The sequence below is a fragment of the Panthera uncia genome (assembly GCF_023721935.1).
Source record: "Panthera uncia isolate 11264 chromosome A1 unlocalized genomic scaffold, Puncia_PCG_1.0 HiC_scaffold_17, whole genome shotgun sequence".
Classification (NCBI taxonomy): domain Eukaryota; kingdom Metazoa; phylum Chordata; class Mammalia; order Carnivora; family Felidae; genus Panthera; species Panthera uncia.
The window spans coordinates 47,719,040-47,742,583 of NW_026057577.1; the positions used below are offsets into that span (position 1 = coordinate 47,719,040).

Genomic DNA, 23,544 nt, shown 5'->3' on the forward strand with positions numbered 1-23,544 from the left:
TACAGTACTTAATTGATCATTTAAAAGAAACTGATTATTAGTATTTTAAACTAATGGATGGAGGCTTTATACTAAATGAATAGTACAACTCAGATTTTGTCTGTGTAATTTAGGTGCAATTTCTGATTAAGAATTTTTTTTTTTTTAATTGAAGGTTTGACTTCAAGGATGAGACTTTAGCTGATAATCCAATGCATGAAAAGCTTGATTTACAGTGGAAAGTTAGAGGAATTAGACTTATTTAGCTGAATGAAGTAACTTCCTAAGTAATTTAAGAGTGATCCTTCATTGAGGAAGCAGGGTCCTTAAGAGCATTTGATTTGGGGTCAAAACCCTTGAGTTTGTCTTCCTTACTAGATATTAAGGTTTCTTGAATATTTTTCCTCTTTATAAAATAAGGATAAAATACACTCTACTTAATTGCACATAAGATTATTGAAAGAATACAATGAGACCATGTAAGTAGAAGCACTTTATGTAATATATATATTAGACTTATAATAGTTATGTGAGCAAAAAATATAAATGCTAATGTCAACATAATTAAATATTGGTCTTAATTTTTTGTGAAGTTTTAAAAAATGGAATAATGTTTTCAAAATATTTTTTCATAGGTTTTGTTTAATCCTTTTGATGACATCATTCCCAGAGAAATAAAAAAGCCAAAAAAAGAGAAACCAGAGGAGGAAGTAAAGAAATTGAAGCCCAAAGGCACAAAGTAATCACAATAGAAACATTTTTCTTCAGATTGAAAAGCCGAAGAATTCATTTAATTCATTTTATTTCCTTTTGTAACAACTGTCTACTAGTGAAGGGGGAGGCCAGTGTGGGCCAGGAAGATATCTGAATTATGCGGTTTTTCCTAAAAATTCACTTCTTATATGTAAAAACTGTATATAACTTGAACTTAATCTGAAGAAGTATTGTGTCAGCTGTCTATATGAAATCTGTATTAATAAACAGATAAGTATTTATAATCACTATAGCAATTATTTATATAAATGAGTTGAGAATTTTTGGTTTTTTTACTAATTTTTCAATTAATATATGCTCAATATAAAGAACTTGGAAAGTAAAGTATGAATGATATAATGACTGCATGGTTACATAATTTTTCGCTCCTGTGTTGGAGTAAATAAGTTTCAGTATTTTGTCAACAGTATTTTTCACATTATTAGTTTTGTCTATTTTATAAAAATAGATATCACAGAGTCAGATCTCAGCTTAATCTTTTAGTGATTTCCAGCGTCCATATTAGTTATTTTATTTTATTCCTAAGTGATAGATTCAGACAGTTCTAAGTGTAATCCTGCCTCAGTTTATAAGAAGCAAAGTGTGTTAATATTTCTGAGCCCCAGTTTCCCCATCTTGTAAAATGGAGATTATAATTACAACACCTGGTTGTTACGAAGATAAAACAAGAAGAGGAATTTGAAAACACCCAGTGGTATGGGTATTCAATACATATTTGTTTCTTTTTGTGACATCCTACAATATAAGTTAAGTCACTTTTATAAACTGTCAAATATAAGCCACTTTAATAAGCAGTTGATGTCTTGTGGCAAAATAAATTCTTATATAGCTATATATTTGCTCTCCTATTTTTTGATTCATTTATTTTGACTAGTTTATCTCTGAGTGAAAGGTCACTGTCACCATATTCAGATACAGTATTTCATCACTATTATTTATCTTGGCAACAAGCCTGAAAGCTATGTGTTTTTATTTTTTGTTTGTTTTTAATTCATAGCAAATAGCTTAGGGATGATTTGGTAGTCATTGATTGCATCTAGGTTTTGAAAGAAAATTCCTCTTTGTTGCCAAATCTTTTATTTTTCCAATACTTGAGAGAGAGTTTTAATAACTTATTATTTATCTTCCTTGAGATGTCTTTAATTTGAAGCCTCAGAGAAGACAGTTTCTTCTTCCCCATGGGCTCTTTTTTTGTTAAGATTATTGCTTATATTTTTTTTATTTGACAGTTTTGCATAACTTTTATCAGTTTTTAAATTTTAAGACCTATTTTGGAAGATGCTAGATTAATTGCTTCCCATTTGTAGTGCTCTTGGGGCTATATATTTATTAGTTTTTCAGAAATCTCCATTTTGTTAACCAATATTTATATATATAAAAAAGCTTAATTATTTCTGTCATGCTTGACTTAGTATACTTAATGGTCGTGCTCAGGATGGATTTTAGTCATTAGTTTCATCTAATATGTGAAGTATCTATGGTCTGAAGCCAATGCCTTAACATTATGCTGAAAATACAGACCTTAGTAGATTTCTGCTGAATCCTAAGTCATATTAGATACTGCTGAATGGTCAAAATGTGTTTCTTCTTGTATATTCTATTCTATTGGTTTGAAAATGCAATAAGTTTTGTTTAATTTTTTCTTAATTTTCTTTTTTCCTTTCTCTTTTTTTTTTTTTTTTTTTGATAAGAAATTTTAGTTTACTTTCATTTGGAGAGGAAGCTGAAGAAGAAGAGGAGGAAGTAAATCGAGTTAGTCAGGTACAATGCTAAGTTGCCCTTTGTTCTGAATTATAAAAGGTATTTTTGTATCTCCTGCTACATGTGGCACAGCATGTTTTTCATAGTACACAGTCAGGAAGCGTTCGTCGAACTGATTTGTAAAATGACCTGTTGTTAGTAATATTTACAACTCCTGAGATGATATGCCCTCTTAAAATTGTAATTTCGTGGGGTTTTTTAACTTGGCTTTTTTTTTTTTTTTAATCAGTCAGAACTAGAGTTAAAGAATGACTCAACTTTGTGATTCAGATTTTAATTGCTATTTAAATGATTTGCTAGATGATAATGATTATGATCATTGTTATAATAAATAGTGACAGACCAAGGTCTTACATTCATTTTAATATTGTCTATATATATATTATTAATGTCATTAATTCTCAGCACAGCCCTTTAAGATACATATTATCATTATCCCCATTTCCCCCATAAATAAATTAAGGTATTGATAGATTATAATTTGCTCAGTCACACAACTAGTAAGTAGCTAGAGCTGGGATTTGAACCTATGTCTGCCTCAGTATAAGATACATGTATTTGGATTATATATTGCCTCCTGGTCTTTGACCCTACCAGTGCTTCCATTAGGCCTGTATCATTTTCCTGAATATCACTTTTATCACAGTATACATTGTGAACACCTATGGTGCCTTGCCATTATTTAGAGCAGTGAATCTGTTAAATACACTCCAAGAAAATCATCCTCAAGGGTTTGTACTCCAAAAGATTCTGGTATGTCTTCCCACGGATGATGAAGAAATTATGGAAATTTATTTAGAGAATCAAACTGGGGAGGGATGGGAAGGATAGAAGGAAGGGGAGGGAGGACTGCCTTTGATACAGCAGTTTGGTACATTATAATAATAGTGGAGGGTTGAAATGCAGAGTTTTTAAAAAGTGGACAATTCCTGTTCTTACATCTGTTTGTAAAGAAAACCATAATGCCTTTAAACCACTCTTCTGTAAATAGATTACCTTTTTGCAGTGTTTAAAAAGAAAGAAAGATTAGTGAACACGGAGACCTAAAGGATTAGGTTCAAAGTTTTATGATAGTAATTAAAATTCTATAACTTAGCACTGCCTTATTTGCTTAGAAATAGTTACCTATTTCTAACCAACAGTAATGACAGCATTGATTTAAAAGCACATTATTTTTACCCTTGTTTTTAATTCTTTATCCATATACTTCCCTCATCACTTTAGATCCTCTCCGCTTTCTCTCTGCCCCTCCACTGCTCATGCTCACACACACCTCTCTCTCTCAAAGATAAATAAACATCAAAAAAAAATTAAAAAAAGAGAAATGTTCTGGTCATAATTTTTGTCTTGCTGTCTTCAGTGTCCTTGAGTGATATGTTTGATACCATGGATTCAGCTACCACCTGTATGCTAATAATTCTGAACTCTAGGAACACAGCCCAATATTATTTCTGGGCTATTATCCCACATTCTTGATTTTTTCTCTAGGAAACATCTCTACTTCAGGTGTCAAAGTTAAATACATCTTTATATGAAAACCTCCTTTCTTTAGGCCTGTTCAGTATCATTAATCACTCTGGCACCCCAGTATGTCTGAAGTTATCTTCTTTAGATGTCAGAGCACTAGTTTTGCATTATTCATGATTCAAATTTGTGCCTTATTAAAATGAAAGATATACTTCATGTCATGATCCTGTGGATATATTTGTAAATGGACAAAACCACAAATGTCAGATCTGGAAGTTGCCAGGAGTCCCTTTCACTGATGTTTTCTGAAGATGTCAAGTTTCCTTACATACCGATGCCTTCCCCACAATACCCCCACTCCTGTTTCTTCTTTTGTCTGGAGTGTCTTCTCCGTCATTTGACTCCACTAGATTTAGCTCCACTATAAATAAATATTTATTTTATGTTATCTCTAAAATGGCCATGTGATACAGATATTATTCCTATTTAAGCGAAGAAATCAGTACTCAGAAAGGCTGGGTCACTGTGCAAGACCAATGTAATTAAGAGGTAGTAAAATCAGAGTTTTGGTCTTAGGTTTCTATAGCCATTTAAGTCTCTAATACGATTCAAGTGCTCAGAAGCTGCCTCCTCCCAGCCGAAGCCATCTAGAAGGCTGGTGGGAAATTGCATTGGTGGCACAGCATTCTGGGGTGGAAGGCAGCTCAGTGCAGCTGGCCCCCTGCTGTTGCCTAACTCCCACAGGATCCTGGATATCAGGCTGAGCAGCCTTGGAGACAGAGCCAGGGTAGGAGAAAGGAGTTCTTCTATCATTCTTTTTGTCAAATTAAATTTCTAGTCTGAAGTAAGTTTTGTTCAGTAAGTTTAGGATTGACTTTACTAGGAAATTAGTTTGAATTTTTTCTATTTGTAACAACAGTATGTGTTACATGTTTAAAGCATATCTTCTGCTGCTGCTGCTTACTATTATTGTACAAAGTAAAACAAACAAAATGTTTAATTTACACGGAATATCATGAACTTGATAAAAGCAATTTGTGTTTGCTACAAGGTTGAAATGCAAAAGGAGAGCACCGCAGATAGTGTTGTCTTGCCCTTTATGTTTGCTCTCAAACCTGAAAAACACTTCACACAGTGGAAAGACTAAATTCGTTCCTTTTTGCCAAGAAAATTGCAAACCACAGTCCATTATCAAATGAATAGTATAGGCCTAGTATTGTGTCATCATATTTCTCTCATCTGACTCTGTGCTGTGTGATAAAATTATCAAATGTTTGTTTTTGACCCTCAAATCTGTATCTTTTAGTTGGCTTATTCTTCTTTTCACCAGCTGCCTACTGGCCATCTCTCTCTATTTGAATATCTTACTAGTAACCCAAGCCCTAGCCAAGGCTTAGTTCATTATCTTTGTTTTCCAGACTTCTCCCTGTTCTGTGACTTCTTTTTCCACTCCCTGGTATCAGTATCCTCTAAAGAAAAATTTTAGATTCCGGTGTTTTTCTTACTTTTTTCTCTGCAAAACCAGTTTGTTGTAGTATTCTACCAATTTTTCATCCATAAACATATCTTAAATCTATTTTTCCTTTTAATTTTTTTTGCTACTACCCTCATTCAGGCCTTCATTTCTAGCCTGGGCTGCTGCCTTAGTCTATAGACTGGTCTCCCAAGTTCTTACTCTTTATTTTCTTTCACTCAGAACAGTCTTGCTGAAACCCTGAAACCTCTTTAAGATGTCACAGTTACACTCTGTTAACTATAGAAGTAAGGCCATGATCCCCCTTTACCAATTCTGCCCTTTGGTCTAATACTTCTTCTTCTTCTTTTTTTTTAATGTTTATTTATTTACTTTGAGGGAGAGAGAGAGAGCGCAAGCAGCGGAGGGGCAGAGAGACAGAGAGAGAGAGAGAATCTTAAGCAGGCTCTGCACTGCCCAGAGCTCGATGCGGGACTCAATCTCACAAACACTGAGATCATGACCTGAGCTGAAATCAAGAGTCAGACGCTTAACTGACTGAACCACCCAGGCGCCCTTGTCTAATACTTCCTAAACCATTTAAAACCACTGGAAAATAGCTCCAATATTTCCTTAAAAATTAAAAATTACATTCCTACACCCCATTTCAGACCTACTGAATCAGAATCTCCAAGGAAGGGGCCTGAGAAGCTGTACTTTTAATGAATTCCCTGGAATTCTTATCAGGGAAATGTAGGAAACACAGTTAGCAGACCTGAACTATTTGCTGTTCTACATAAATGTTTTGTATTTTCTTTTCTGTGTGTCTTTGTTCACGTTTTTCACCTGCCTGAAGTCCTATCCCATTCTGGATGTCAAAGTCACACTTATTTTCAACACCTAAAATACCATCTTTCTAAATGTCTTTTCTTAATTGTTTCTTTTTCTGATCTAACCTTTGCTTCTCTTGTGACAGTTAACATTTTCCTTTTAATAACATCCATTTTGTTTTATTACACAAGAAATATGTGACTATGTTCTCACTGTATACTACTCAAACATTATACCCTTTTCTTTCTTCCATATTAAGTGTGTAGAGTCCTGGGCTGTGGGCTCTTTGATGGTAAACTGTGTCATCTTTGAGTGACAGTAGGTTGGAGTAGAGATAGCATGGATTTGGGATCATACACACTCATATTGGCACTTTGCGTTCCACTGATACTTTGTGATCTTTACTTAGTCTCTCCGAACCTTACATTTCCTCCTTGTAACATGAAAATACTCTGAACCATTTAGATTGTGAAATAAGGACGTGGGTAGTCATTACTTCAATACAATATGCAGTCTTGGAAAATGTTTTTGAAAGTCAAATGTCTTAAACAGTATACTCTATGTTATAATCTGTATTATATTCTCAGAGAGCTAAAGAATATCAAACAGTCTCTAATATGATTGTGATTATTATTCAGACGCTGCTGCCCTCATGTTAAAGCAGTCTAGAGGGTTGGGTTGGCAAAAAACTTCACCAACAATTTGGGGTTGGAAGCCTTAACTCCACACAACTGCCCTAGTGCTCTTACTGAGCACTCCCTGGGGCTCCTGGATCATAGATTGAGCAGCCTTGAAGGGCATCCTGTACATCATGACCCACCAACAACCCATTCTCCACATGTGAATGGGACTCGGCACACTGTGCAGAATCTTTGGCTTACCGAATTTAGCTATTTGGTCTGTTTATATAATGGAGACATGAATAAGTTTAGTTTGAGAAAATACAACAACAATAAAAAATCATTGCAGGTTGTTGAGTTAGAGGAAAGGAAATTCTCTAGAGGGCATGAGACAAACTCTAGAGCCAAAAAAAAAAAAAATGGAAGTATATTTTATATATTTTCTTTTTGTACTGTTCTTCAGACTTTGAGAACTGTTCCAATACAGTTTACCTTTGGGGTTAAATGAGACCTTGCTAAGAAAAATGAATGCTAGCCTGAATATTGGAAAAGTATGACCAATAGATAAAAGTAAGACTTACTGTTTTTAAATGTATGTAATAATTAGAACCAAAGTCAAGTGTCTTTTACAATGACCAAGAACAATTTTCAGTTTCACTGGATGGATGAAGTTAAATATTTCTAGAAGTCTTGAAAATAATTGTTTCATTATTCATTTGCTTATCAAGTTCATTGACTCCACAGTGTGTTAAGCTTTATTCCAGAACCTAACATCACAAGTTAATAATGCTGAAGTCTGAACTGGGGCTTTGGGGTTTTACTTTATGTGAAAGTAGAAATAAGATAGAACCCCTCTGGTTTATGGATTATCAGTGTGGGATTACAGAGACAACTTCACCCCACTCATTTATTCCTGACAAAGTACCTCTCCCAAATGGGTTAGCTTTCCTTCATTATTTATTTCAGTATCTTTCTACTACCTGATAAAATCTCTTTTAGAATAATAGAATTTTACAGCTCAAAGGGATCTAGTCCAACTTCCTTCCTTTATAGATGAGGAAACTGAGACTCTAGTTAAGTGACTTGCCAGACTGACTTCATTTCCTTTTTGATAGGATTGCATGATAGGAGGATGCCATAATAACGTATCTTGAGTTCTGGAAAGCATACTGTCAGAGTCTTGTGGACAACACGAGGAAATGTGATCTGGGAGATATTATAGTCAGATGGGTTTATAGTTCATTGAATACTTCTGCCCAAAGAGTGCTTTGTTGTCAACCTGTGCATGATTATTTGAACTAGGAAGTTAAAGTGGAATAGGAGTACATGTAAATTCTGTACTTGAACTTAATGCAATCAGCTGAATAGGTATAAGACTTTATAGGCCATAAGTCCTAGTTGAATTATGAAGAGTAAGGTCTCTGAATAAGGAATTTAACATTCTTTGCATTTGGGGGGATCACATTTGCAGCATTTTGTTCAGTTCAGAACACATTTAAGAAGGATACTGACAAACCAGATGCATTCAGAGGAAGGGAGGATCTTGCGGAGGATGGGGATGAAGCCAAAAACCATTGCACATGGAGAATGCTTGACGAGCTGGATATACTTTGAAGATGTAAAAACTAAGTGAAAATGTGGTCCTAGGCTTCAAACATTTGGAGAGTTTTTATCTGGAGGATCCCTGCCTTCGTTTTGCTTTCTTAAATAATAGTTTTATTCAACTGTCCGTACTGGTTTAAAGTTTACTCCCAAATCTTTGTGTCTAATTTAAAAACAGATGTCAGAAAATATTTTTCATGTGAAAGTCTACAATCAAACAAGCAGTTTTCAATGAGGCAAGTTAAGTGGTAGTTTCATTATAAAGGTATCTCAATAGCTAGATTTAAAAAATAGTAAACTGTGCCACATTCACAGTGATACACATAGCATTTCTCTCACTGCAAGATATGCTAACATTTTTACCTCAAATCCCAAGTTATAAAAAGACTCTTTTTCTCACCCATAAAAAGTGATATGGATGGACAAATATACCACTTTTGAGAATAAAATAAGAATGCTTTGTCCTATTCTCATTTATTCCAAGAAATTAAAGTCTCCCAAAAGCTTGGATCTGGGGGTGCACACAGCATGAAGACTGCTGCGAGGCCTTTTGCACAGAAGTTGTCAGAAATGTTGAACAGTCTAATTTACAAACTGTTCTGGCCTGATTAAATTGTATTAAACTTTACTTATCGTCCTAGTTGTTCATACTTAACTAGTTTTAAAAAGATGTTAATATATTTGTATTCTTCTCATATTTCTGCTGTAACTAATGACTATCAATTTAGTGGTTTGAAGCAAAACAGATTTTATATGGTACATTTCTGGGGTCACAGGTCCAAAACAGGTTTCCCTGGGCTATGTACTGGGGTATTGGCCAGGCTTCCTTCCTTCTGGAGGTTCTGGGAAGAATCTCTTCCCTTCACTTTTCCACCTTTAGAGCTCATTTGCATTCCTTGGCTTGTGGCCGCTTCCTCTAGCTTCAAAGCCAACAATAGCCCGTAGAGTCTTTCTCATGCTTTATCATTATGGGATGGACTCTCCTGCCTCCCTCTTTCACTTGTAAGGACTCTTGTGATTACATTGGATGTACCCTGATAAACCAGGATAATCTCCCCATCTCAGAATCCTTAATTTATCCACAAAGTCCCTTTTGCCATGTCAGGTAACATATTCACAGGCTTTGAGGACTAGGATGTGGACATCTGTAGGGGGTCATTATCATACCTGCCAATCTCTTTGTATTTAAACTGTACTCTATTCACTATACCTAATAGCAGACATTGCTTGTAGTTTGTTTTAGTTCTAGAAGGTAAAACTAGGACTGGTTGGATGGTTAGAAATTGCACGTGGATTTTTTCCCCTCCAATTAGAAAGAGAACTGTCCAAGAAGAGAAGACTAGAAGAATTTAAAAAGGGTGGTGTGTGTGTGTGTGTGTGTGTGTGTGTGTGTGTGTGTGTGTGTGGTGTGGTTGTAAGCTCCTTTCAGGTGTTGAGATACTGGTTAACTAGTCAGCAGTGATGTCAAGGAGATTCCTGCTTTGGGTGAGAGACTAGATTAAGTGGCCTATGAGATCTTTATTTTTCAACTATTAACTCTGGTTCTGTGCTAAAGGTCAGAGAATGTGATCGGGTTCTTCAGAGAAACAATACATGTATATGTGCAGTTCTGTGGTAACTTATTTTGAAGGATGTATCATTTTTTGGAGGAAAAGGTGTTTTTAAAATAATATTTTCTGTCAATGCAAGAGTTAGCTTCTTACTTATAAAGCTTTAATTTATGCTGAAAATTTCAGGAACATATATCTTTTGCTAGCCACATTACAGCAGTACTAGATTTTATGTAAATTTGTTAACTTGCCCTTTTGGAAGACTATTTTATTTCTTCCTCGCTTATGATTATATCATATATTTCTTCCTAGAGCATGAAGGGAAAAAGCAAAAGTAGTCATGACTTGCTTAAGGATGATCCCCATCTCAGTTCTGTGCCAGCTGTTGGAAGGTTAGTATGCTACCAATGTGATCCCAAATCCTTATTTTCTGGCTCAGATATTTTCTCGCTGCTTTTGTGACAAAATGGTCTGTTCTCTTAAATCCAGTTTTTTCCACTCAGACAAAAAACAAAAGCATTTTGGTGATGGAGATAGTAGAGGTTCTAGCATAATGGAGGGAAGCACACTGGCCTCTTACACTCATCTTACTATCTATCTCTGTTGAACTAATTAAATTTAAAATTAAGTGCTAAACTTTTTTTTTCTTTTAATTTTTTTAACCTTTATTTATTTTTGAGACAGAGAGAGACAGAGCATGAATGGGGGAGGGTCAGAGAGAGGGAGACACAGAATCTGAAACAGGCTCCGGGCTCTGAGCTGGCAGCACAGAGCCCAATGCGGGGCTCGAACTCACGGACTGTGAGATCATGATCTGAGCTGAAGTCAGACGCTTAACTGACTGAGTCACCCAGACGCCCCAAGTGCTAAACTTTTAAATCTTGGGATAGTTTGAATAGGAAACTGTTTGCTTTTTTTTTTTTTAAGTTTAATGTTTAATTCAAAGTTGCTTTGAAGCATTTTGTACCAGTTGGTATGATGAGTAGACAAATCAGAGTTGAAAAGTTTTGTGAAGTCACTGTATTTTAGACCAAGTCATTGAGTATTTTTTTCTGACATATTTTAGGAGTTAACAGAAAACTCTCTATCTTTGTTGCTTCTCTCTGAGAAGGGAGGATGTATTACTGTTAAATACAACTGCACATGATATTGGGACAATGTCTCAAATGGGGATTAAAACACTATTGTACTGAATTTAGCTTGTGTTAAAAAATTCTATTTCAAAAAAATCTTTTCTTAATATCCTGGTAGTTTAAGGATTTGGCCTTTCCAGCCAGAATATGTCAAGCCAATGGAAGAAATTGTTTTCTCAACTCCTCTGTTCATAAAAATATCACTATTGCGGGGCGCCTGGGTGGCGCAGTCGGTTAAGCGTCCGACTTCAGCTAGGTCACGATCTCGCGGTCTGTGAGTTCGAGCCCCGCGTCAGGCTCTGGGCTGATGGCTCGGAGCCTGGAGCCTGTTTCCGATTCTGTGTCTCCCTCTCTCTCTGCCCCTCCCCCGTTCATGCTCTGTCTCTCTCTGTCCCAAAAATAAATAAAAAACGTTGAAAAAAAAAATCACTATTGGTTGTTATTTGCTTTTTTCTGTTAATTCTAGTGAATTTGTATATGTGCTAATGGGGCATACTTATTATTCTATTTGTAAAAATGAATCTCTTTTAGAATGTTTCTGTTTGCTCTACAATACCATTCTGAAATTCCTATGTTTTGAACTGTTAATCCCAGCAAAATATTCTAAATTTTGATTAGTGAATAATTTTATTAGTTTCATTTTGAAGGTAAACTTTACTTGCTTTCATTTTTTTTGTAGCGAAAAAGGTGATGCAGCAGGAGATTCAGCTAATGTGAGTATTAATCTTACTATAAATATAGTTTGAACAATTAACAAAATTTTAAAGATCTGAAAAGTAAATCATTTATTTTGATTGAATTATTTCCTTCCAAGTGTGCATGTAGATGTGTATTTCCCTACAAACTGAAATCATACGTATATGAATTTCTAGCCCATTTTTCTCCCTCTCACTACTAGAATACTCAAAATTCAGATGTCATTGATTTTATTTCATTGTGTTAAAAGTTTAAATGTTGGGGTGCCTGGGTGGCTCAGTCGGTTGTGTCCGACTTCGGCTTAGGTCATGATCTCACGGTTCGTGAGTTTGGGCCCCGCGTCAGGCTCTGTTCTGACAGCTCAGAACTTGGATCCTGCTTCAGATTCTGTGTCTCCCTCTCTGCCCCTTCTCTGCTCACAGTCTGTCTCTCACTCTCTCAAAAATATGTAAACATAAAAAAAAATTTTTTTAAACAAAAGTTTAAATGTTGATGCGTGGACATCCTACACAGTGTATGGGAAAATGCTTAGATCAGTCATTTATAGCAGTATTCCTTAATGTACACAATTCAGAAGATTCTCGTTCAAGACTATAGCGATCTTTATTAATTGTATTGGCTATTAAAGCTGATTATAAAAAAGACCTAAAGGAGGTGTAAGAGCAAGCAGTGCAGGTGCATAGAGTTTGGGTGTTTCTGAATGGAGAGAACGCCAGCGCTAAAGCTGACTGGTGTTGCCTGCCTGGAGTTGTAGGAGATTGTATCAGGGAGTACAGACTGTACAGGGTCCTGAGTGAGTTGAGGGTCCCCTGGAGGATTCTGAGAAGGGGAGTAATTGCTGTGACTTCAATTATAGTAAGAAATCTAAGCTTCTCCACCTTCTCCTCATCTACTTGAATTAATCTCTGGTTGAGGTCGGTATGCTGGCCAACTGCCTGCAGAAGTTACATTTCCCCTGGGAAAGAACAGGAATGTGGACCACACAATATCCTGGGTGATACAGAGGGAGCACGGCCTGTGCTGCACGGAGGGGCTGTGTGTGAAGGGAGCAAACACTCCTTACTCAGGTATCCCATACTGATGTAGTTGGCCTACAGCAGACCATACGGGTATTCCCGCCTGTAGCAAATGCTTCGAGTCCTTACTAATTTAAAATAAAAAAACAAAACTGGCTTAGAATGCAATGTGGAGAGTCGGAGATGGATCTCTGGTGGTGTGAGGGGATGTGGGATGCCTAGCAAATACTGCATTTCAATTTCTACAGGATGGAGAATATGAAGGTGCAGAGCATGATGAATATATTGATGGTGATGGGAAGAACCTGATGAGAGAAAGGATTGCAAAAAAATTAAAAAAGGACACCGGTGCAAATGTGAAGTCCACTGGAGAGGGAGAAGTGAAGAAGTTGGTTACCCGCAGGTGAGTCGGTTATGGTGCTTCCTGGTGTCAGTTGTCTTTCTCTCCTTCACTCTAAATTAATATTGAGTCCTCTCTTCCACTTCTTTTTCAGAACACTATTTTCATAATGTTTGATAGATATGCCAGTTGTGTGTTAGCCTGTTTGGGGGCCAAAAATACAGTTTTAAAGTACTTACAGCAATGGTCCCTGGAGTCAAATTCCTCTTCATTTTCTCTCTAATCTCTTCTTTAAAAGCCCCTACAAATTTCTATATGTGGGGCAAGCAATATATTAGTTAGATGCGGAAGGCCGTGTTTGTCTAATACCAATGCAAGCAGTAGAGTAACGTATAGAATGAAAAGCCAAATCCTTAGATTTAGGTGAGTAAAATATGTCACAACTGGTTATGAAAGTGTGCGGGCCTGAAAAAATTCTTAAGTATCTTTTCAACTCTGATTTATACCATATACCCCTCCTAATCTCTGTCAGAAAAGAAATTTCAGCAAATGTCTGATAGTGAAGAGTTGTTAAATTTTGTGACTCAACACTATATTCTGAAATTCAACTTAACTGAAAAACTCTCCTTTGTGATTTTATTATTCAACTTTATGGTATACATTTTAAAGAATACTGCCTTAAAAATGTTTTCTTGGGATCGCCTACATTTGGGGATAAGATGGGTGTAACTACATATAAACAACATTCTTATTTTTTTTTTAAGTGTATTTATTTTGAGAGAGAGAGACAGAGGGAGTGAGCAGGGGAGGGGCAGAGAGAGAGAGAGAAAGAGAGAATCCCAAGCAGGCTCCACACTGTCAGCACAGAGCCCGACGTGGGGCTGGAACTCATAGCACTGTGAGATCATGACCTGAGCCAAAACCAAGAGTTGGATGCTTAGCTGACTGAGCCTCCCAGGAACCCCAGCAACATTCTTATTTTTCTGCTATGTTTCTCCACTTCATATAGAAAAACTTAAAAATAAAAGGCATTTCCCTATTGGCACTGCTTCGGTTCCTCAATTTTTTCCTTCATGTAACCTGAAAAGTAATTGTCAGCAATCTCCACTGATGGTAATAAACCCTTATATTCAGAAATCGTACTTAAATATAGTAGATTAATATTGGGCAACTACTGACAATGTTTTAATGATCATATATGAGCTTATATATCATATCAAGTCTGTAACCTTAAGTCAGATTATACATACAATCAAGGATGCTTTTTCTCTCTCATTTTCATTCAAAACATGCATTTTCTAATTTTTAAGAACTATGAATATGGTACAGGTTAGGTTTATAATGTGACAAAAATGCATTTTGAATTTTTAACAGATGAAACAAATAGTTGTTATGCTTAAGTGCTTAAGTCCTCAATTCTCCTGTCTTACTGGCTTTAATACAAGTTGCAATATTTATACACCCTGTAATTAATATAACTTATAATTTAGCAGAGCTGACTTTTCTTTAAGGACTAAATAAAGCTTATTTGGCAAAATTTGCCTTAATAAATAGTGAAAACACCAAAACATCTATTTTTAACTGTTCCCCTCTTCCCCCAGATTTTCAATATTGACATCCTCCTCTCTCCCTCCTTCATCTTACCTCTCCTGCCCTCAAAGAGAAATAAAAGAAAAATAAGGAGGTCGGGATAGAGAAGACAGTACAGGATTTCAAAGGGAAAATACAGTTTTTCACTCTTACTTAGAAATTTCCACATTTGTCTCATGAACACTTATTTTGCGTACAAAAAAATGTCCAAAATTATTAGTTAGTTATAGCAGCTTCACTATAGTTTAACTCTCAAGTTAGTGTTATGTTAAAAAAATAAAATAAAAGGGTCAATATACTGGGACTGAAATAATTTTATAAGGAATAAAATATGATATTTAAGTATTTCTGATGTTTTAAAAAGATATGTGCTGGTAAAGATTTAAATCAGTGTCTTTCAACCTTTTCAGTACATTGAGGTCACCTAAGAATAGGCCCCACCCCTGACTAAGTCTGTCAGAAATTTTGGTACGGCATCCTAAGGTTAAAAAAGCACTCTAGAAAAAAATAAAATAAAATAAAATAAAATAAATAATAAAAAAAAAGCACTCCAGGTTATTCTACTGAGCACCTAAGGTTAATTTTAAGTTTGGACTTAATTGGCGCTGGTCTTTTGGAACGCCCTATTTTAAAGTTGATTGTAAAGAAATATTTTTTTGCCTGTAGGTGGAGCTCAACTGCTGCAAGTTAATCCTATAAACCAAATTCAGCTGTCTGCCCTATTTTTTAGCATCCGTGTAGGGATTCATAATAAAAGACCAAAGGATAAAATCAGATGTAACAAGCAGACCAAATAGTTAGAAATCATTGGTTTGTTGTGATGATTATAATCATTATAGAAATTCTGTCTTTGTGTAATTTCTATCAAATGTAATTATATTGTGATTACTCTTCTAAATTATTTTCATTACACTGAAATATGAATCAAAAAAATACTGACACATACCCTCAAATTATAATCATTAAATATTTGATAGAAATATTTCAAGGTTAACCAGAGTGGTATTAGTTTTGATGTTTGAACAGGTTCTGGTTTGATCAGCTGTGTTCTGTTGACCCATGATATTTAGTTGACCTTTGTCTTAAAACAACTCTCTTATTGGTAAAGTTAAGTCGTATTTGTGTTTTAGTTATGACTTATGTTAGGTTGACTGAATATGAAATATCATTGTTATGATAGTACCAGGAATTTAGATATGGATATTGAAGTTGGGATGGAAGACCTAATGAGTTGGATTGAACTTTAAGTTACGAGGCAAGGGGTAATATAGTCGTAAATACCTCTTGAGTATACTCCCCGAGGCCTGGGTGAACACCCAAATTAGATGGTGCCAATTGTAGCCTCGCCAGTCTCTCTTTGTTGGGTTTGACATATGTTACTAGGATTTCTTAACTTCCCATTGTTTCTAGCTTCTCAAAAACATTTGTGAGCTTTCTCTCAGCCTTGGGGATCTGAGTCTCAATATGATCAGTCACAGGAAGTCCAGATTCAAAAAGATAATACCAAATTTAAATTTCAAACATTTAGAAGATAGTATGCATTTTTAAATTATAGTACAAATTTTAAAAGATAATACAATAACAGATTGAAATCCGCAGACCTTTTAACAACCCTTTTTTAACCATTAGAATCATCATCTCTGAGAAGTCCCCCTCTTCTGTTCAACAGAACATTTACAAGCAAGGACTGCATTAACCATTTAGAGCATTTCTGCTTCTGTTTACCTTCGTTTGCTCTGAGATGTCTACTGAAGCAGACATTTAAAAAGAGGAAGAGAAAGAAATGCGAGATATATACTGTGGGTAACTTGGTCTCTGAATAAAGAAAATTTGCAGGTATTATCTCTTTGGTATGGAATAGCAGATGACTAAGCTATGGAGCAGTCCCAATTTTAATGACGTTTGCGTGCTAACTTGTACTAGAACTTGCTTTTTATTTTGTATATGTTCTTTCCTAAACAGTCATTCTACTCTCAAACATATGTTACTCTTGTAGCCAGATGCTGCAAGAACTGCTATGTGCCAGACAGTGCTAGACTCCAGGAACATGAAAATAAAGGCACATGTTCAAAATATAGTATATGAGTGCAATTATAAACAATTAATTACAATTTAGTATGTCGAGTGCCCTAATAGACGTGTCTACAAATTATTATGGATGTTAGGTAGGCAATATATATTTCTGGGAAAGTTCAAAATACCAGGTCAAAAAAGAGTTGAATGTGGGGCACTAGGGTGGCTCAGTCGGTTAAGCGTCCGACTTCTGCTCAGGTCATGATCTCATGGCTCGTGGGTTTGAGCCCTGCATCAGGCTCTGTGCTGATGGGATTCTGTCTCTCTCTCTCTCTGCCCCTCTCCCCACTCACACTCTGTCTCTCTCTCTCTCTCAAAAATAAATTAACATTGAAAAAAAGAGTTGAATGTCCAATTGCCATTTTTGTAGATCAAGAATGGACAAATATCATCAATTTCATAAATTATACCCTAATGCTAGGAAGATAAACCATTTTTTGGAGCCACTATTGGAAAGAAATAACATTTTAGCATTAAGTCCAATCCTTGAAATTAGTATTGTATAATACCCCAATGTAGACTAGATGGTTTATTTTACTGCCTTTATCTGTTACATTTAAAATTTTGGAATAGTAAAAATTATAATGTAAACCATACCATCATTTGGCATTTCTGGCAAGCTTCTACTTTTCTTCTGTTTGGGTCTTTATAGCAAGGATTTTTGGATATTTTGAACAAAACTGTTTCTTGGGCTGTTTGAACTAAAAAAAAACACTTTTAAAATGCCCAGTTAGTTCATTGAGAACCTTAATCCATATCCAAGGAATCACCTTCAAAATAAAACAAACAAACAAACAAAATCCTTGAACTTCAATTATATACTTCAGAAAGTTGACAACCCTACTGTTTTTACAATTAGATTTCAAATGGAAGACAGGAAGCAGTGAAATGCCCACGTGGGGGAGATTCTCCTGTCAAAATGGAGAAAAAGCATTTGCATCTCTTTAGAATGTATTGATTTGTATTATGCTTGAGAGTTACATTCTATTGATCTGGTAGTATCACTTGTTTTTGGAGAACGGAGTTGTACATTTGAAATGTAGTGTTGAGATTATGTGCAGAAAAACATTTCTTAAGTTACTCAAGCATTTGAGGAAGTATTCTCTACCCTGGAACAAATCTAGTCACATTGAAGAGTTTTGAAATTCATTGCTCTCCTACTTTCTTTGTCTATACGTTGTGAATTCACCTATCAATTAAATTGGCAAAATACAGAAGAAAGAGGCCACTCAAGATGCAAAGATCTTTGTTTAGCACAAAGTTGAAAACACATGAAGTTGCACAAGGGCCTGAGGGAAACTTATAGTTAGTGATTTTATTTTTTCCTCCCGTCTTTTTTTTCTCTAGTTTTACCCTTTGTATCCTTTCCCCCCAAAGTGTTCAGAGATTTTACCACCTTTCAGGTATGGCTTCACTTTTGCACATTATTTTGAGTTTCTCCTTTGTACCAAGCACTGTGCTAGGTCCCAGGATGCTCAGATTAGTAAGTCCGAGTTTCTTCACAAGTTGCTTAGTGTCTAGTAGAGATAGCTGTATGAACAGATAAGGGCTGTGAAGTGTTCATAGGTGCTGGAGCCAGAGAATCGTTTTGTTATTCCACAAATATTTCTTGTTCTACAGTGTGACCAGACCACTGATTTGCCAAATCAATTTATTTCTCGAATTTAACCTGTACAACAAAGCTGCAAGATATAGTCTGTATTATGATTCCCGTTTTACAAAAACAAACAAACAAACAAACAAAAACCACTGCACTTAAAGAGGTTAAGTGATTTGTGTGTAGAAAGTGGCAAAGCTGGTGCTTGAACCTGTTAATGGTCTGACAGCCCCTCCAGAGCCCAGAGAACAGTTGGCTGGGGCCAGCTTACTTGTATCCAGCTGAAGTGAAACTCTCACATCGAATGTTTCTAGCAAAGGTATGACATCATGTTAGAAATATTATTCTACATAAGTGTAGGGGATGGGCTGGAAGAAGGAGATCAAAACACAAAGACACATTAGTAGATTATTAGTCCAAGGAAGAGGTAATAAGGGTTAATCCACTAAAGTAGTATCTATGGGGATGGATTTAGATGATAAGGAAGCAAAAGATTTGGATATAGGAGACCCAAAGGAGAAAGATATATTCCAGATGACTCCTAGGCTTGTGGCTTAGATAACTGGCTGAGTGGTGGTGATAGGTATTGAGACAGGAATCCTGGATGTCCCTAGTGGTCCCCTCAGACATTTTTGTCCTTTTGTCCTTTCTGATCTACCTCAGTGTCCTGCCCATAAACACACTGAATTGCTTCTTTTATTAGTCAGCTTAAGTTAGGTTATGCTATGATGACAAACAATCCCAAAATCTCAGTGGGTTAAAACTAATGTTTGTTCTTTTGTTCTGGCTACATCCTGGCATGATCTGTGGATCTGCTGCATATCACTTACATTGAAGGGTCCAGGATGAAGGAAAAGCCTCTGGCCGAGAGGCACGGCAGAGGAAAAAGAGGGACGATGGAATCATATGCTAACTCTTAAAGCTTCTACTTAGATGTGGCATCTATGACCTCACCATTTTGTTGGTGAGAGCAAGTGATGTGGCCAAGCCTGGTGGCTCTGTGGTGAAATAGAAATGTTTTACAAGGTAGAGCAGTAAATGCTTAGAAACAATAATGAAATCTCCTCCAGGCTTTGTCCTCTAACCAGGAATTGCTATAAATACTTGTAATTGTGTAATAAATCTAGTCATTGTCTTCCTGGTAGGACAGAAAAAGACAAACATTACTTAATTGCCATTATCTGAATTTAAAAAAGAAGGATATCAATTTCTAATTATTATATACTTTTTAAAAAGTACAAAATTCTAAAGGAAATTCTATCTTACCCATCTGTCCAAAAGGGGTGCAGAAGAACATGATGAGTATCTTCCACAAGTTTCACCAAAGATACAGAAATACTTCATGTGCACATAATATTAAATCATAATTTTTTTATTAGCTATCTTAAGGATCCTTTGGTTGTGGGGAATAGAAACCTACTCAAAAACTCATATTTTTCTATAAAGTGATTTTACATATAAATAAACTAAAGGGATTTCTGCATAAAAGAATAGAAGAGTTGCACAGAATCCAAATAAAAGAATTGCATACAGGCCTGACAGGAATGGCTGTTGTCACAAACTTATGTTTCTCTCCGTCTGTGTTCTCAACTCTCCTTTTGTCTGTTCATTTGTTCTCTTCTACAATCTTGTGTTTTCTCAGTAGGGCTCTTGCCTGTTGTCTCCTGCAGTTCAGCTCTTCACAAGTAATTGCTTAGATTTCTGTGTCCCAAAGCCTGACTTTCCAGAGAGAGAATCTTACTGCCTTGGCTTGGGTTAGCCATCCATTGAGTTATGTCATTGGTGAGGACAGTGATGGTGGAGGGGCTCTTAGAAAGCCATGAGATATGCAGGTGTGACAGAGATGCTATGTCCCTCCATCTTCCACTACCCTACTTATTTAGTAATGAGAACCGAAATATTTAGATGGACTCTTGACCGCCTCATCAGACGACATTCACCATACTTCTTTGTAGCCGGGCAAGGCCTTGTGACCGAATTCTTGCTGATGAAATGAAACAGAAGTGTATCTGATTCTCAGGCAGTCTTTTCTAAAGGAAAGAGGGAGGGGGCTAGCCTTAGTAAAACAGAGAGATTGAAAGAGCCTGGGGCCTTAAAATCCTCATGGAACCACAATTCCAACTTGGATTGCCTATCTCTGGAGTTTTTCTGTGTGGGATAAAAGAACCTTCAAGTTACCTAAGTCACATTATTGGAGTTTCTATTAAGTGTAGCAGAACCTGAATCTAACTGATAGAATAAGGCTATTTCTTCCAGGGCTAGGAGTAGGGTAGATTCCCTAATATGGGGATGTAGGCAGAGAGGAAATGAATAGCTGCTTCATTGCTTCTAATAGGTTTCTTGGTTGGTTTTCTTGTTGTTCCTAGAGGAGAATCATATTAATTATTGACACCCAACAGCTTCACTACTCTTCTCACTTTTGGCTGATCACCTTGCTTCTTATTTCATTATGGAAACTGAACCAGTGAGAGAAAGTCTTCATTTGCCGCCACCAATCTACCCATCTGCATCGGAATTTCTATGCTTCTTTCTGACAAAGGCAACCCCTGTACTCTGTGCTCTGGTCCTCACACCCTCGGCTTTCTTACACACTTTGGCCAAGCTATTTACCTTACTCTAGTGGCTCACTTCAAAGGCAGCATACTGTCCTTGCTGTTTCACAGACATGCTAAGCTCATTCCTTTTTCAGGCCTGTGCACTCTGAGTTACCTCAGCTTGAAAGTTTCCTCTCTAAGATAGTCTTAGTAACCATTCCTTCTCTTCATGCAGTTCTTTGCTCAAACAAACATCTTTACAGACCACACTATTTAAAACAACTCCCTCCAGGGGTGCCTTGGTGGCTCAGTAGGTCGAGACTTTGACTTTTGGTTTTGGCTTAGGTCATGATACCATGGTTCATGAGGTCGAACCCCACATTGGGCTCTGCGCTGCCAGTGCAAACCTGCTTGGGATTCTTACTCTCTCTCTCTCCTCCCCAACTGATGCTCTCTCTCTCTCTCTCTCTTTCTCTAAGTAAATAAACTTAAATTAATTAATAATTAATTAAATTAAATAACTCCCTCCATGCCTACCAAGAGTGCGTATTCGAATAACCTAAAGACAAATTTAAACTTTGTTTGGCTTTTACAAAATGCATGTGGTAGGACCCACCCCCCTCAAAAAACAAAAACACAAAACAAAGAAAAAATCATTCAGTAAGTCTAGCATGTGATTTTCTCATAGTTTTTGTAGCCAAATAATTAGTGATGAAAATATACATGTTACTTAACCTTTTCCTAAATGTTGGGAGCATAGGTGAATAAAGGTAAATAAGGTTAAAAATTAAGTTTGGATCCAGATTATTTGTCTTTTTTCATTGCTAGGCTCAGATGTTTGTAGAAGACAAGGACACTCTATTCTAGGAAGATAAAGTAAGAGGGTCCGTTCTGCCAGCCAAAATCAGTTTTCTACAAGTTCTATAACTTTTTTTAAGAACCATTGCCTTAGTGTTTCATCAACATTAATCTAAATGAGTGGATTTTATTCTCTTTTGTTCACCTTATTGAATCTTTGCCTTTATTTAAGCTTGTCTTTTTAAAAGTAGACACAATATAAATTATTTGGTAATGACCTACTTTGGAGAGGAATCTCACAGAATTCATTACAGTTCTTTCCTACCTTTTTGCCAACTTTGATATGTTAGTAATATTTGATCCCTCTTCTCTCCTTAGTCTTATTGTTTAGATATTGCTACACTCTGTGTATTATTAGTTCATTCAATATATGTGTGTATTCATGTTGATTTCAATGTGTTTACTATTTAAATGCACCTACATGGGGGCACCAGGATGGCTCAGTTAGTTGAGCATCCGACTTCGGCTCAGGTCATATTCTTGTGGTTTGTGAGTTCGAGCCCCGCATCGGGCTTGCTGCTGTCAGTGCAGAGCCCACTTTATATCCTTTCTCCCTCTCTCTCTGCCCCTTCCCATGCTTGCGTTCTCTATCAAATAAAAAAATAAATAAATAAACATTAAAAAAATAAGTAAACACTAAATGCACCTATGTGAATGTTATAAATAGGATTTCCATTATTATTTTGAAGTATACAAGTAGCTTACTAGATTTTTAATATTATTTTATATTTGATTTGTTACTTTCACTCACTTAAATTTTTCCTTTATTTTAAAGATCCTTAATGCATTTTCCTGCTATTGCTAACTGCTAATTTTGTCATGTCAACTAGTCTCCTTTCTGTTTTCAAATTTATGGTATTGACTTAGCTGCTTCTTTAAAGAATTATCTTATTCAAATAGTCTCAAATTTATTACATGATCATGGGTAGGTCTCTCTTCCTACTGAAAAGCACTTTTCTTGTGGTTAAAGGTAGATTAATTGGCATATGAGCTTAAGTACCAAATCCTTTCTCTTTAATTTGTATTTTCACTTATACACACACACACACACACACACACACACACACACACACTCTTAACAGATAGGAAATTAGACTTGTTCTTTGCTGCATATTTGATTTTCTTGGTCCTGTGAAAAAGGATGTTTTCTTAACTTCAAAAATTATATAATGACTTCCTGTTAATTTTTCTTCCTTTTAGATAAGCACTTACTTTTTTAGTCTTATTAATCATTACAAATTAATAGAAAATTTCCAGATATGCTTATTTGTTCACAAGACTGACCGTAACGTGAAATATCTTAAAGACAGTCTTTGTTAAAGGGAGTTAAAAAGAAAACCCCTTGGCTTGGCTTCCAAGAGTTTAGAAAGATATCATGTAGGCCTCATACAAAGGCTAGAGTGTCGTAGTCCTTTTATTTTATATCCTGCTACTGTGTGGTAAGACTTGGTTTTAGATGTACTAGGTATGTACTTGCCCAGTCACCTAGAAAAAAAGGATATGTAGCGGACCTGTGAAAGTACATTTAGTGTGATAGAAGGTAAGAATGTCTGATCCTGATGCTTCTAGAGAGTGGCCCAGAAATTGAAGACCAGGATAACATTGCAAAGTTATTAGCCAGCCTTAATTGTTTGGCGTTATGTTCATTATTATATTCTCAGGTAGGATTT

At 36.0% G+C, this 23,544-nt stretch overlaps 1 protein-coding gene across 1 annotated transcript in view; it reads left to right on the plus strand.

The window, feature by feature from the left end:
- CWC27 (CWC27 spliceosome associated cyclophilin) overlaps positions 1-23,544 on the plus strand; it is a 201,451-nt gene that overhangs the window by 19,823 nt on the left and 158,084 nt on the right. The window contains exons 6-10 of the mRNA XM_049649521.1: positions 615-718; positions 2,445-2,514; positions 10,350-10,429; positions 11,850-11,883; positions 13,131-13,285. Coding sequence (XP_049505478.1) covers positions 615-718; positions 2,445-2,514; positions 10,350-10,429; positions 11,850-11,883; positions 13,131-13,285 — 443 coding nt within the window. The remainder of the gene's footprint in view (positions 1-614; positions 719-2,444; positions 2,515-10,349; positions 10,430-11,849; positions 11,884-13,130; positions 13,286-23,544) is intronic.